Consider the following 15,110-nt stretch of genomic DNA (forward strand, 5'->3'; position numbering starts at 1 on the left):
GAAGGCCATCTGCAATAGCTAACTCCCACAATATCACTTTAATGTCATTATCATTAGACTTTAATCTAGTTGAACTTTATGACTATATTCCAAACTCCAATTCGGACTTGACTTCAAGGGACCAATATTTGAAAGAAAGGAGAAGCAACTCAAGTGAAATGAGGATCTTAAAACCAATTTTGACAATCTCTATTTTGGACAAGATGGAAGAAAAGGAAACAGATTTCCATTTAACAATAGAAACTTTCTTTAAACAACAGGTAGAGCAGACAAACTATGTGGAGTGATGGTTTTCAGACACTGGAGACAGGTAACATAGAGCCCCAATACAGGCTGACTCTCTCTGAGTTGAGGAGACAGCAGAGGCTGATACTTCAGAAGGTCAAGGCAGCTAGAATTCACAGATCTAAATAACAGACAGGATGGAGGTGCAGAGAGAGAGACAGTGATAGAATTAGAGCTAGATACATAGGTAGATAGATGCAATCCATATTTTTAACCTGATGGAAAATTAGCTCAAAATGGATTTTAGAGTCAAATATAAAACCCCAAATTGAAAAACTTCTAGAAGAAAATATAGGAGAAAATCTTTGTGACCTTGGAGTAGACAAACATTTCTTAGAACAGAAAAAGCACAAACCATAGAAGAAAGAAATCAATACAGGGACTTCATCATAATCACAACCTTCAGTCTTCAAAACACACTTATGAAAAGGAAAAGCCTCTCTAAACTATGTGAAAAATACTTATCTGATAAAGAAATTGTATTTTGACTATATCAGAAACTCTTAAAATTCAATAATATTAATATAACAATGCTAAAATAACAATAATAAGCAAAATATTTGAACAGATACTTCATCAGAGAAGATGCAACAAAGGCTAATAATCACATGAAAAGATGTTTAATATCATAAGTCATTAAAAATAAAGTAAATCAAAGCTGCCATGAAAGATCACTATACATTTATCAGTACACCTACAACTTAAAAGATTGACAATACCAAGTACTGGAAAAGAAGAAATTAGAAATCTTTCATAAATTTTCCCAGCCACCTTGCAAAGAACTTGAAAGATTTTTTAAATAAGGTTAAACATTCACTGACCATATGCCCCAATAATTCCACCCTTAGGTATTTGACCAAGAGAAATGAAAACACAATCAACACAAAAGCTTATATGTGGACACTTATAGCCATTTTATTAATAATAGTCAAAACCTGGGAAAGAACCCAAGTATTCGTCAACTGCTGAATGAATGAACAAATTGTGGTACAGTCACACAGTGGAATATTACTTAGCAACAAAAAGGAACCACCTACTGATGTATGTACTGATATGGGTGAATTCAGAAACATTATGCTAAGTGAAAGAAACCACACACAAAAGGTTACAGAGATTAATTCAATTTATACAATGCTTTTGAAAAGGCAAAACTATGATGATAGAAAGATGTGTGGTTTCCAGGATTCAGGGCGTGGCTGGGAGGGGCCCCATAGCAAAGGGTCAAGAGGGAATTTTCTTAGATCATGGAGATATTCCTTATCATGATTGTGATGACTGTTATACAACTGTATATATTTGTTCAAAATTCAAAGACGAGTGCACTTAAAATTGCTGAATTTAGTATATGTAAATTATGTACCAACAAAATCGACACTCAAAAAAGGAAGGTCCATGCTAGGATATATAGTATAGTACCATCTGTACTAAACAAAAGAAAAAAAAAGATAATTTCAAATATATGAACATACATATATTTGACAGGATTGTGTAAAATGTTTCAGGAAGCATAGAAGAATAGAATAAACACAATAGAATAAATCACCTCAGAAAATGGAAATGGAATGCCTGAGGGAGTGAGGTAGAAGAGGGACTATCTTTTATACCTTTCAAATTTTGAACCACGCAAATTGTGTGTGTGTGTGTGTGTGTGTGTGTGTGTGTGTGTGCACTAAGTCACTCAGTCATGTATGACTCTTCGAGACCCTAAAGACCATTGCCCTCCAGGCATCTCTGTTCACGGGATTCTCCAGGCAAGAATATTGGAGTGGGTTGCCACGCTGTCCTCCAGGGGATCTTCCGCACCCAGGTATCAAAGAGATCCAGCATCTCTATGTCTCTGGCATTGGCAGGTGGGTTCTTTACCACTAGCGCCACCTGGGAAGCACTGTGCAAATGGTAAATGTATTCAAAAGGGGAGAAGAGTCAGCTGGGCTCCAAAACCTGTTACTGTTCAACGTGAGTTGAATCAAAGTCCTGTTGCTATGTGAGAGAGAGAGGTAAAAAGATAATTATCACATTGTTTTGGGTTGAATTATGTCTCCCTAACATTCGTATGTTGAATCCTAATCCCCAGGGCCTCAGAATGGGACCATATCGGAGACAGAGTCTTTACTGAAGTAATCCAGTCGAAACGTGATCATTAGGGTGATCCTAATGGGATCAGTGTACAGGAGACAGGGATCAAGACCATCCCCATGGAAAAGAAATGCAAAAAAGCAAAATGGCTGTCTGGGGAGGCTTTACAAGTAGCTGTGAAAAGAAGCAAAAAGCAAAGGAGAAAAGGAAAGATATAAGCATCTGAATGCAGAGTTCCAAAGAATAGCAAGAAGAGATAAGAAAGCCTTCCTCAGTGATCAATGCAAAGAAATAGAGGAAAACAACAGAATGGGAAAGACTAGAGATCTCTTCAAGAAAATCAGAGATACCAAAGGAACATTTCATGCAAAGATGGGCTTGATAAAGCACAGAAATGGTATGGACCTAACAGAAGCAGAAGATATTAAGAAGAGGTGGCAAGAATACACAGAAGAACTGTACAAAAAAGATCTTCACGACCCAGATAATCACGATGATGTGATCACTGATCTAGAGCCAGACATCCTGGAATGTGAAGTCAAGTGGGCCTTATAAAGCATCACTATGAACAAAGCTAGTGCAGGTGATGGAATTCCAGTTGAGCTATTTCAAATTTTGAAAGATGATGCTGTGAAAGTGCTGCACTCAATATGCCAGCAAATGTGGAAAACTCAGCAGTGGCCACAGGACTGGAAAAGGTCAGTTTTCATTCCAATCCCAAAGAAAGACAATGTCAAAGAATGCTCAAACTACCGCACAGTTGCACTCATCTCACATGCTAGTAAAGTAATGCTCAAAATTCTCCAAGCCAGGCTTCAGCAATACATGAACCGTGAACTTCCTGATGTTCAAGCTGGTTTTAGAAAAGGCAGAGGAACCAGAGATCAAATTGCCAACATCCACTGGATCATGGAAAAAGCAAGAGAGTTCTAGAAAAACATCTATTTCTGCTTTATTGACTATGCCAAAGCCTTTGACTGTGTGGATCACAATAAACTGTGGGAAATTCTGAAAGAGATGGGAATACCAGACCACTTGACCTCCCTCTTTTGAAATCTGTATGCAGGTCAGGAAGCAACAGTCAGAACTGGGCGTGGAACAACAGACTGGTTCCAAATAGGAAGAGGAGTATGTCAAGGCTGTATATTGTCACCCTGTTTATTTAACTTCTATGCAGAGTACATCATGAGAAATGCTGGACTGGAAGAAACACAAGCTGGAATCAAGATTGCCGGGAAAAATATCAATAACCTCAGATATGTAGATGACACCACCCTTATGGCAGAAAGTGCAGAGGAACTAAAAAGCCTCTTGATGAAGGTGAAAGTGGAGAGTGAAAAAGTTGGCTTAAAGCTCAACATTCAGAAAACGAAGATCATGGCATCCGGTCTCATCACTTCATGGGAAATAGATGGGGAAACAGTGGAAACACTGTCAGACTTTATTTTGGGGGGCTCCAAAATCACTGCAGATGGTGACTGCAGCCATGAAATTAAAAGACGCTTACTCCTTGGAAGGAAAGTTATGACCAACCTAGATAGCATATTCAAAAGCAGAGACCTTTGCCAACAAAGGTCCATCTAGTCAAGGCTATGGTTTTTCCTGTGGTCATGTATGGATGTGAGAGTTGGACCAAAAAGAAGGTTGATGACCGTGCAGGGCTTCTTAGGAGGAAGATGGGTCTGGAGGCAGAGTGACCAGTTGAATAACTGTGGCCAAGATGACCGTGGCCAGTGGTGGCCACGATGGAGAGGAGAGAACAATTAGGCAGTGAAATTGACTGGACTGTTGGGTGGTAAAGAAGCAGAAACCTCAGTTACTCAGAAGTTTTAGTTCATACAATTGGTGACACGGCTCACAAGGTGGTGGGATGAGGTGTGGATGCGGGGACTGCCATTAACTTTGCAGTCCCTTTGGAGAAAAAAATGTCCAAAATTTTTCTTGGAAAACAGGTGGGTTCTAATTTGGGGGTATTTATTTCAGAATATCACATCCCCTTCCTTTTCAGAGCTAACATGATCCCTCTATGATGACCCAGGTAATGCACCTTTACGACTCTTTAGCAAGTGTTTCGTCCCATGATTTCTTGAGACGCTATTATAAAAGGCTTAGAGCAAGAAGCCAACTCCACAGAATGGACAGAGTCAGCTGTACCACTCAAAGTCATTCTCCCCCTCCCACATGGATACACAAGGTGTGAGGACCCAGACAGGGAAGCAGAATGCATCACAGAGACAGACAACATCAAGGGGCCCTCCTGAGACCCCTTTCACAAAAAAATGTGTATGGAGTTTTAGAATGCTCCTCAACCCCCTGTGTTAGTTGCTCAGTCATGTCCAACTCTTTGCAACTCCATGGACTGTAGCCTGCCAGGCTCCTCTGCCAGTAGAATTCTCCAGGCAAGAGTACTGGAGTGGGGAGCCATTCCCTTCTCCAGGGGATCTTCCCAACCTAGGGGCCAAACCTAGGTCTCCTGCACTGTAGGCAGATTCTTTACCAACTGGGCCACCTCACCAATTCAATGGACACAAACTTGGTCAAACTCTGGGAGATGGTTAGGGACAGGAGAGCCTGGTGTGCTGCAGTCCATGGGGTCACGGACAGTTGGACATGACTCGGCAACTGAAAAACAGAACCTCCTCCAGCATATTCAAAACATCTAGCACCCCAGGCTAGGAACGCCAGTAAGAAGGAAATGCTCTGGATGAGGGTGAGGGAGGACAGAGGTCAAAGCCCTGGCTTTGCTCTTCATTTGCCATCAGGCTTGGGTAAGTTATTTAGCTCCTCTGGTTTTCAATATTCCTGTCATAGCACTAGGATTCTGTTCCCTCTTTGATTGATGCCATTGATTCACAGAGGAAACTAGTTCCCACGGCCACCTAGAAGATGATTTTTAATAAGACCAGGATTTATGTCCCCAGAACACATGTCCCCAGAACTCTTATTAAGAAGACGTTGTGACAAGAATAGGCATCTTTATTCAAACCTGCCCCTTGTTCCATATTCATGTTTCAAGGGTTCCATAAAAGGACAGCTGGGTACATGCAACAGGTTCAGACTTGCACTTTGTCACAGATGTTTCAAAGGACATATCTGATAGGTCCTGATTACTGACATTAGAGCAGGCCCTCCCTAGGGGTGGTGAACAGGAAGGCTCTTGCAGGGTTCTAAATATAAAACTTCCGAGTAGTTCAGCCAGGCTAAGACAGATCTCACAAACACATTTTTTTTTTAAATTTCAAACTATACTAAAACAACATCAATCAAAACTTTGTGCTGAATCCATGTTATACTTCCCCCTAACAAAACATAAAGTACCAAGATACACATTTAGATAATACATAAATCAGCAACACGCTTGGTCGCTTTTCTCAGAAATTCAACTGGATGAAATCAAGGATATAAATATTTGGATAGACCCAGACTCTCAGCTGAATGAATAAATAACTAAAAAAGAAGACAGTCATTGTACACAATATATTTACATTTAAAAGTTTCACCTAATCTTTGAAATGAAACTTGGTAGATGTTTGTTTGGTCCTGTCCTACACGGTTAAGTGGAAATGGTTTTTAGTTTGCTTATCCATCACCCTGAACATTGCTTTGCTCATGGTATTCTCCTCCAATATCATGCTACTCTCAGTTGCCTTCAGGATAAAATCCAAGCTGCTCCATGTGCCATGTAAGACCATGCTAATATGTTGTAGTAGCTTATAAGGGAAAAGAATCTGGAAAAAACTAGATATATATGAATCACTTGGCTGCATACCTGAAACTAACGCATTGTAAGTCAACTACACTCCAATGAGGCAAACAAACAACAAGACAGAAGGAGAATAAAAGATACAATTAAACAATGAAAAGAGTGTACTCCTGGTTCTTCAGCCTCAGCATCTGTGCTGCCTCGATGGGCATCTTCCCTCCACTCCAGCCTCACAGACCTCCTCGCACACACATGTGTATCTGCTGTGCCTTTGTGTCTGCGGAGTCCATGGCCCGACACATCCCCATGGCACCTCACCTGAGTCACATCTCAGTAAGCAAATCCAGCTGCATGTCCCTCATTTCCTCAGTGGGATTTCTAAATTCCTCGACTCTGATGGGGAATTTTTGTTTGCCTCCAAGGCAAATGGACTCAGTGTGTTGCTTATGAAAACTGCCAGGAAGGAACCGGGAGGTGAGGGGAACTATTCTCCCCGATCTTGGCCGAGGAAAGAGTCTCAAACCCCAGACAGTGACAGAAAAGAAAGGAAACCCTGTGAGTCCAAAAGATTGTAAAAACTGAGCGAATCTATCAATGCAGAACTTAACCATTTATCCACAGTGTATGTGCATTTATTCATTTACAAATTATAGTAACTATAATTATAGTAGTATAATTATAGTATGCTACTACAAGAATACACTGTGCACATGATGAAATACATAGAAATACATAAAATAACATTGAAGAAAACTAGGTTACCTCAAATGGAAATACTGCCGAATACTTTTTATCCTAATTACAGTATTCTAACAGCCTGTGGATTAGGTTGAATATTCTGGATACCAGGCTACAGATTAAGAAACATTTACTAGGGCCTGTATGTTGCCTGACTCCAGAAGGACACCATTACCATTTTCTGTGAATGGTGCTCCCCAACTTTGCTCCGTGCACAGGACGTGCAACCCTGCATGGGGACCCTGAGAGAGCCTTGTCAAAGACGGACCCTGAGGACGCACTTTCCAAGGAACAGACTTCGCGTGAGGTGACTGAAAAGGCATGTTGATTTCTTGCTGGCCCTCCCAGTCACACCCAAATCGGGAGATCCTAATCATTATCAAACAGTCTCCTTGAGAGGATAACACATGTGCCAGACACGTGATGCTGATACAGAGCTGGAGCCACATGTCCTGGTCAAAGACTGTAAGAGCTGGAAGGGCCTGCATTTCAGAGGTGAGGAAACTGGGGCCCAGGAATGCTTTATAGTGAATCATTGACCAAAAAGTGTTAGAATTTCCTGACCAGTACTCTTTCCACAATATTAGACTGTCACCTTAAGATCAGCAAACAGAGTATTTATGATGTCTACTAACTATAAGGCTTTGTGCCTAAAATAAAAGTTATTATTTTATGATGGTTCAAATTCATCACAATAAATGATAATAACTCAGGCAACCAGTCCATTCTAAAGGAGATCAGTCCTGGGTGTTCATTGGAAGGACTGATGTTGAAGCTGAAACTCCAATACTTTGACCACCTGATGTGAAGAGCTGGTAGCCAAAGACCCTGATGCTGGGAAAGATTGAGGGCAGGAGAAGAAGGGGACGACGGAGGATGAGATGGTTGGATGGCATCACCGACTCAGTGGACATGGGTTTGGGTGGACTCCAGGAGTTGGTGATGGACAGGGAGGCGGGGCGTGCTGTGGTTCATGAGGTCACAAAGAGTCGGACACAACTGAGTGACTGAACTGAACTGAACTGAAATATAGAGTATTTACTATACGTCAGATAGTATTCTAAGTGATTTACATGGATTCCCTTATTCAATCTTCACAACTACTCTATTAGGAACATAACATTATGACATCGATTTTACCAAAAAGAAAACTGATAACCTAACAGAAATTAATTTGCTAAGCCAGGGTTCAAATTACGCAACCTGACTTCAAAACCTGCTCTACAACATATATATATGTACATATACACACATATATATACTGCCTTCCATGATAATGACATCAATAGTGTGCAGGACAAATGGTGTTCATTTGTATCCTTTTTCTTTGCAACTGTCATAATCAGAATACTTTTTTTTTCTTTTGCATTAAATACCATAATTTTTTTTCTCTCTCTTTCCTTCTCCATCTTCCTGTCTATCTCTTATCTCCATCTATATCTCTTTCCTTCCTCCCCCCGTCTGTCCCTCTTGTCCCTCTATTTCTTTCTCTTTCACACACACACACACACACACACACACACACAGTTAAGACAATGTCTATGAGGTCTTTTAATTTTATCAGAAAGCAGCAGACAATTCTTATAATCCTATCAGCAAATTCTGAACTGACAGTCTGTCTTAATTGCCTATGACATGGATTGCAGCTCTCACTAGAGACCTTTCTTTCACTGGATCTCAGTCAGTGACCACGAAGAAATTATTTCTTTCCTCTTATTTTCAAGAACTGTATTTCTCTGGACTTCCTTGATGGTCCATTGTTTTAAGACTCCAGGCTTACTCTGCAGGGGGCAGGAGTTCTGTCCCTGTTCAAGGGACTAAAGTCCCACATGCTGAGTTGTCCAGACCAGAAAAAAAAAAAGAATTGTATTTCTCTGTCTTCCCCTGGGAACAGAGAGTTGCACTCGGGATGTGCTGTTTTCATCTCTTATATCCAGGGTCTGGCATGCAGTATGTCGTAAATATAGGAAGGAAGGCGGGAGGGAGATCGGAAGAAAGGGAAGGAGGGAGGAAGTGAGGGAGGAATATATGGAATACTGCATGATCCACATTTTCTAGATCACATGTTCCTGGAGGAGGAGTTCACAGGTGAAATGGAAATAGCATCCCCATTCACCCAGTGGCTCTAGGGTCAGCCTTGGCGCCTTCCTTTTTTCATGCTACACGTGAGACCCGCCAGCAAAACCTCTGGGCTCTCTCTTCCCAACCATCTCAGCCCTGCCCTGCTGTGAGCATTGTCCAATCCACCATCTTTCCTTGTCTAGATTTCCAACTATCTCCAGCCTGTCCTCCCTGCCTCTACTCTTTCTCTGCTCTTCGTGACCCAGGGATAGAACCCAGGTCTCCCGCATTGTAGGCAGACACTTTAACCTCTGAGCCACCAGGGAATCCCTCCTCTCTCTGCTCTAGTCTATCATTGAAGAGGCAGTCAGAATGTTCCTTGCAGAACCCTTTGATGACAACCCCCTTCCCCACCCCGCCCCCTGCACTTATCCCTCAGAGTAAAAGTGAAAGTTCTTTCTATGGCTCATCAGGCCTGGAGGTGACCTGTGCCCACCCCACCTCTCTTTTCCTCCTTCGCTCACCCAACCCCAGCCACACCGCCTCCTCCCTCCCCTACTCAGCATCATTCATGGTCCCACTGTGGGAAGCTGAACAACAGCTCCCAAACACGCCCATGTTCTAATTCCCAGAAACTTCTATAACAAAAGGGACTTAGCAAAAGTGATTAATTAAAGGATCTTCATATGAGGAGATTTTCCTGGATTATCCTGCGGGCCCAAACTAACAATTTTCCTTATAAGAGGTGCCAGAGGAGTCAGATTAGAAGGCAAGGGGAAGCTGGGGACTCCATGCTTCCATTGCAAGGGGCGCAGGTTCCATCTGTGGTCAGGGAACTAAGAATCTGCATGCTGCACAGCGTGGCCGGAGATGTGACATGGGCCACGAGTGAAAAATGAACACTGCCCCTGGAAGAGTACTCTGCTGTGCTCAGATCCTCAGTCCTGTTGGACTCTTTGTGACCCCGTGGATTGTAGTCTACCTGGCTCTTCTGTCCTTGGGATTTTCCAGGCAAGAATACTGGGGTGGGTTGCCATTTCCTCCTCCAAGGGATCTTCCTCCTGCATTGCAGGAAGATTCTTTACCACTGAGCCACCAGGGAAGCCCTCTCTAGGAGCAAGGGTGGGTGGCGGGTAGAGGGGGAAGGAGGTTGGGTGGTGGGGAGGTCGATGGGAACAAACTCTCCCTGGAATCTCCAAAAGGAACACAGCTCTGATGGCTCCTTGTTTCAGCCCCGCAAGACTCACTCCCGATTCTGATCTCCAGAATGCTGGAGAATAAACCCATGTGGTTTGGAGCCACTGTGTTTCCAGCCGTTTGTTAGGGCAGCCGCAGGAAGTTAACACACCCGGTATTCTGTTTTGTGTTTCTCTACAGCACTGGCACCACCGGGCATGTTTTACATTTACTTCTCTATGTGTCCATCTGTTGTCTCTCCTGCTACGAAGCAAAGCGCAGGGGAGCCTGGACTGTTGTACACCCAGAACCCGGCCCAATAACTATCTGTTGAATGAATAAATAAATGACGTATTTTAATTAATTGATCAACACCCGGAAGTGGCTGAGCCTTAATACGAGGCTGGTTGAACACACAGTTATTAACTTGCATTCCATTTTCTCTGATGTGTCCAGACAGGTGGAAACACACACAAATGAGTGCTGGTACAGCTGCAGCCCAAGCTGTTCAGTTGCTAAGCGACTCTTTGCGACCCCATGGACTGTAGCCCACCAGGCTTAGACTTTGTCCATGGGATTTCCTAGGCAAGAACACTGGAGTGGGTTGCTGTTTCCTTCTCCAAGGTGTCTTTCTGACACATGGATGGAACCCTCATCTCCGGCATCGGCAGGTGTATTCTTTACCACCGAGCCACCTGGGAAGTCCGAGAAGAATCCACACAGGGAGTCAAAAGAGGGGGAAAAGCCTTTTGGGTTCACAGTAGCTGGAACATTAACGGAACATCAGCAGCCCAAATGGTCCAGCCCAAAGCAGCCCAGGAGGAGATCAACCCCAGAACCCCAGCAACAAGCCCACTAGGAAAATGGTGATCCCCATCCAATGCAGGGGTTCCAGCACCCACTCCTTGGAGCTGGGAGGAGCATGGAGCTTGAGCTGGTCACCCTCATGCCCTCCATTCCTGGGCAGGACCAGTCCCTTGTCCTCATGTTATGCATTTCCACTTTCCAAGGAATAAAGAACTGCAGTGGGCTGGGGTGGGGGTTGAGAAGCTGAGATTAAGCCAGTCCTTCTCACTGAATGATGCTGAGTATCATCTCTTGAAAGGAGTTCACACATAGGAGCTGAGGTTGATTTTGTATTGTATGACCTCTTAGCAAACTTAGAGTTAATTAGATCCAATATTTGCTTTAGGGAACTACGGATCTTAAGAACTTAGAAACCATTTGTTACTATCAAATAGTTTTTCCTGTGGCTGGCACCAGATGGAGATGCCAATATTTCTATTTCCTCCTTCTTCTGTTTGGTTCAACCACGGTGGCAGGCTAATTTCTGATGAAATCAACACTTTGCCAAATATACAAATAATGGTCTGATGTGCCTGGAATGATGGTGATCACGACAATGGTAGTTCATCTTCAATGATCAGGACAACAAGGATTCAGGATGCTGATGGTTGCAGGGAGTTACACGGATGCCTCAGTCTTGAGGAAAATAAACCCAGTCCTCACTTTTGAAAGGTTGCGTTTTTCTTTTTTGAAACTAACAAAATGGTAAGTGGATATAAAGGGTGGAAGGCAACTTGAATGCCCCTGTTTGAACTTTGTCTCCTCCGTAGAGCCTCTCTTGACTCTTTCGTGCACCCTTGGGTGCTCCCAGGATACCCACAGCACTTTACTTGCTCACCTCCTCTATTTCATAAAAATTCACAACTTGCCAAGTCTGTCTCAAGTATCCCATTGTTATTTCTTGACAGAAAGGGCTCTGTCTACAGACCCATCTCCCTCCCAAATGCTCAACACAATCCCAGGCAAGGTTTGCCAGGTACTTAAGTACAAATCGAATACTCTGCTTGGTGCTTTTGAAAAAGGACCTGTGTGGCCAAATAAAAGAGACACAATTTATACACCAAAAACAACTAGGAAAAAATACAGAGTAGGAAATAATTATACATTAAATTAGCAATACATATAATTAATGCATTTCATTAGAGGAGTTAATTCGAAACCAGAAAGGGGAGAAATGAGTGTAAACTGGGGTTTTCATAGGTTCATAGAGTAATCAATTTTGTTAGCCAGGAGTAGCAGGATTTGCAAATATGTTGTCTTCACATTAAAGAACTGTGTCAGTACGAATTTGGGTGGGGGGAGGTTGGGGGAAAAATCATCTTGATCCATAAAGATGAGCTGTTTAGCCCTGAAATGCTTTTTATGTCTTGATAATATTCATAACTGCAATCTTTATTAGATTATCAGTCTAACACAAAGATCATCAAAGTTCTTTGTTTAAATATCCCAAGGGTTAAACATTAACACTGACACTAAGTGTCTTACTACTAGTGAAATCATTTTATCTCATCAGATATTTTAGTTATATTGGTGTCAAAAGGGCAAACTGAGTAACAGAGGTAACATTTATTGACCATGTATATGAAGTACTATCTGTGAACTGGAGAAGGAAATGGCAACCCACTCCAGTGTTCTTGCCTGGAGAATCCCAGGGACGGGGGAGCCTGGTGGGCTGCCGTCTATGGGGTCGCACAGAGTCGGACACGACTGAAGCGACTTAGCAGCAGCAGCATCTGTGAACTTAGAAACACTCAGGAGGAAACACTGGTGCCTGACTGTAGTCTTGACTTTCACAAACCGTAGTTTTGTTTTGCAAAATCACATTGATGAAGGAAATGTAACCAGACAGGAAAAGGAAAGGATTTGAGCACCAATTTCTGCTCACTCATAAGCGAACATTTTTTTTCAGTTTTGATTTTTTGCTCATCATGGATGTTTTCTGGCATCCATTTTTAACATTTTAGTTTATTTTTTGGCCAAGTCCCACGGCATGTAGGGTAGTAGTTCCCCAACCTGGGATGGAATCCATGCCCCCTGCGGCGGAAGGGTGGAGTCCCAATCCCTGGACCACCAGGGAAGTACCCTCAAAAGGCATCTCTGAAAAAATGCTTTGCCCGTGATACAGAGAAGTGATCACAAGACACACACTTTAAATGGACTTTCCAATTCTTGTAATTTTGAGCTGTTCTGGGTAAACCGTGGAATGACTCATTTCATCAGCCCTACTCTTGAATAGACACTGACATCCAAGGACCATGACACCATGCATCTTTCCCTGGTCTCTCAGAGCAAAATAAAGCACCGGTCAGGCCATCTGCATGTGCAGCTGTGCCTGTCTCAGGGCATTCCTTACCTTCACAAAGAGGTTAATCTCGGGGTTTGCGGAAGCCGATTCGTTTCCTTCTGAAACATCGTCAGCAGAATAGCTGGTAGGGGAGATCTCGCGGGTGGAGAAGGCTCTGCTATTCTGGATGGTGAAGCTCGAAGGAGAAGGCAGGTCTGCCTCCATCTCGCTTCCATTCTCCTGGGGCTCCTCTGGGTCAGGCCCCTGGGGCTCCTCTGGGTCAGACGCCTGGGGCTCCTCTGGGTCAGACGCCTGGGGCTCCTCTGAGTCAGACTCCTGGTCCTTGGTTGGTGAGAGCAATTCTTCCAAGGAGATGTCCTCGTCCTCTGTGGGTTCCCCTGGGTGGGGGTCCTGAGCCTTAGAATATGGTTCATCAGGCAGGACGTATTCTCCTGTTTCTGGCTGTAAAGAGGCCGAGGTTCTCCCCTGACGCCCAACAGGGTACACGGCCACAGAGTCATATTCTTGGTTTTCCAGCTCATTGACATATAAGTTGTCTTCCCTCCTCACATCTTCATGGACTTCATCGTAAAGGGGACCTCCGTTTTCTGCTGGGTCTGAATCCTCATACACCCTCTCTGTTTGGACTCTGTTGTAGATGGTGGTGCTGTAGTTTTCGTCATTCATGTTTATTGATCTGATAGATCCTTTCGCAAGCAGACCCGAGTAGGTCTGAGATGAGGAAAGGGCTAGAGGATGCTGCACCGCCTTGCAGAGGAATCAACAGGCTTTTGAAACACAGCAACCAGCCACAGCTATCAGTGACAGGTCTCTAACAATCATTTACCGGAGACTTTAGTCGGCAAACCACAAGTCCATTGGACATAAGATAAAGCTTACACAGTCAGTTAACTCCTTCATGCCTGAGGGTATTTTCAAGCAGACTGTGGTTTTTGTCATTGCCAGTAGCTCCAAGATTCTTTGGATCAACTAGAGGTTGAATTATCTTCCCAGTACACATTGAAATTCTGAATAGTTAGCCATTTGTCATTAAATAGGGCTCCTTCTTCCAACTACCTCCAAATGCTGACAACATTCAAGAAGTCCCTGCTGTTCGGTGGAAAACAATTCTGTGCAATCATAACTCATCCATGAAGAGCTGAATTTGTTGCTCAAAACAACTGTTTGAGCATTGATGCCCTGTGATAAATGAGCCGTACATGTTCCAGTTAGGTAATGCATGCCATTTATGTTTCTTATCTGGAAACACCATGAGGTGATTCAATGGCAGAAGGAAAAGAAGATAAGTGCTCTGTTCTATGGTCACATCAGTACAGATCACCCAAGCTAAGGCACTCAAAGATTTATGGCGTGGGTTTTATTTTTTTCTCTTCAACTTGCATGTGATCATCACAGTCAACACACCTTCACAACAACCCTTTTAGGTACAGGATACTAGATGAGCACTAAACGCTTGAGTCAGAAGATACACTCTCTCTCCTCAAAGGACTTCTAAAGCAAAGTACTGCATGCACAAGCTGCCTAGTTGATGTCATCTACAGATGCCACGAACACACAGGCTCTTTGTTTTTTAACCTGGTACTCTAGTCTGCTAATTCCTGCTTCCCTTCAGCACACCATGTACATCGTTCTCTTTCAAATAATAACCCAGGTGGACTGTAAAGGGACTTTTAATGTCCAGAAATCATGTGAAAATTGAGAAGTAACCTGCCTGGTTGACAGGTTTCAAAGCACCTGATGAGCATCTTATTGACAAAACTTCATTGTACCCTTGCCTCCAGTGCTGCCTTCAAGAATCTTCTGGAGTGAACTAGAGCAGGATTTCTAGAAATCTAGCTTTGTGGATAAAAATAGATCAAAGGAAAGATGCCAGAGACAGACTTTAAAGTCTATCAATGCTACCCCTTTATTTTATTGAAA

General features: G+C 43.1%; 1 protein-coding gene across 1 annotated transcript in view; it reads right to left on the reverse strand.

The window, feature by feature from the left end:
• Positions 1–13,937, reverse strand: part of CLIC5 (chloride intracellular channel 5) — a 170,546-nt gene extending 156,609 nt beyond the window's left edge. The window contains exon 1 of the mRNA XM_019985646.2: positions 13,239–13,937. Coding sequence (XP_019841205.2) covers positions 13,239–13,856 — 618 coding nt within the window. The 5' untranslated portion in view covers positions 13,857–13,937. The remainder of the gene's footprint in view (positions 1–13,238) is intronic.
• Positions 13,938–15,110: the final 1,173 nt, after the last annotated feature.

Source organism: Bos indicus, chromosome 23, assembly GCF_029378745.1.
Source record: "Bos indicus isolate NIAB-ARS_2022 breed Sahiwal x Tharparkar chromosome 23, NIAB-ARS_B.indTharparkar_mat_pri_1.0, whole genome shotgun sequence".
In the NCBI taxonomy this organism is placed as follows: Eukaryota; Metazoa; Chordata; class Mammalia; order Artiodactyla; family Bovidae; genus Bos; species Bos indicus.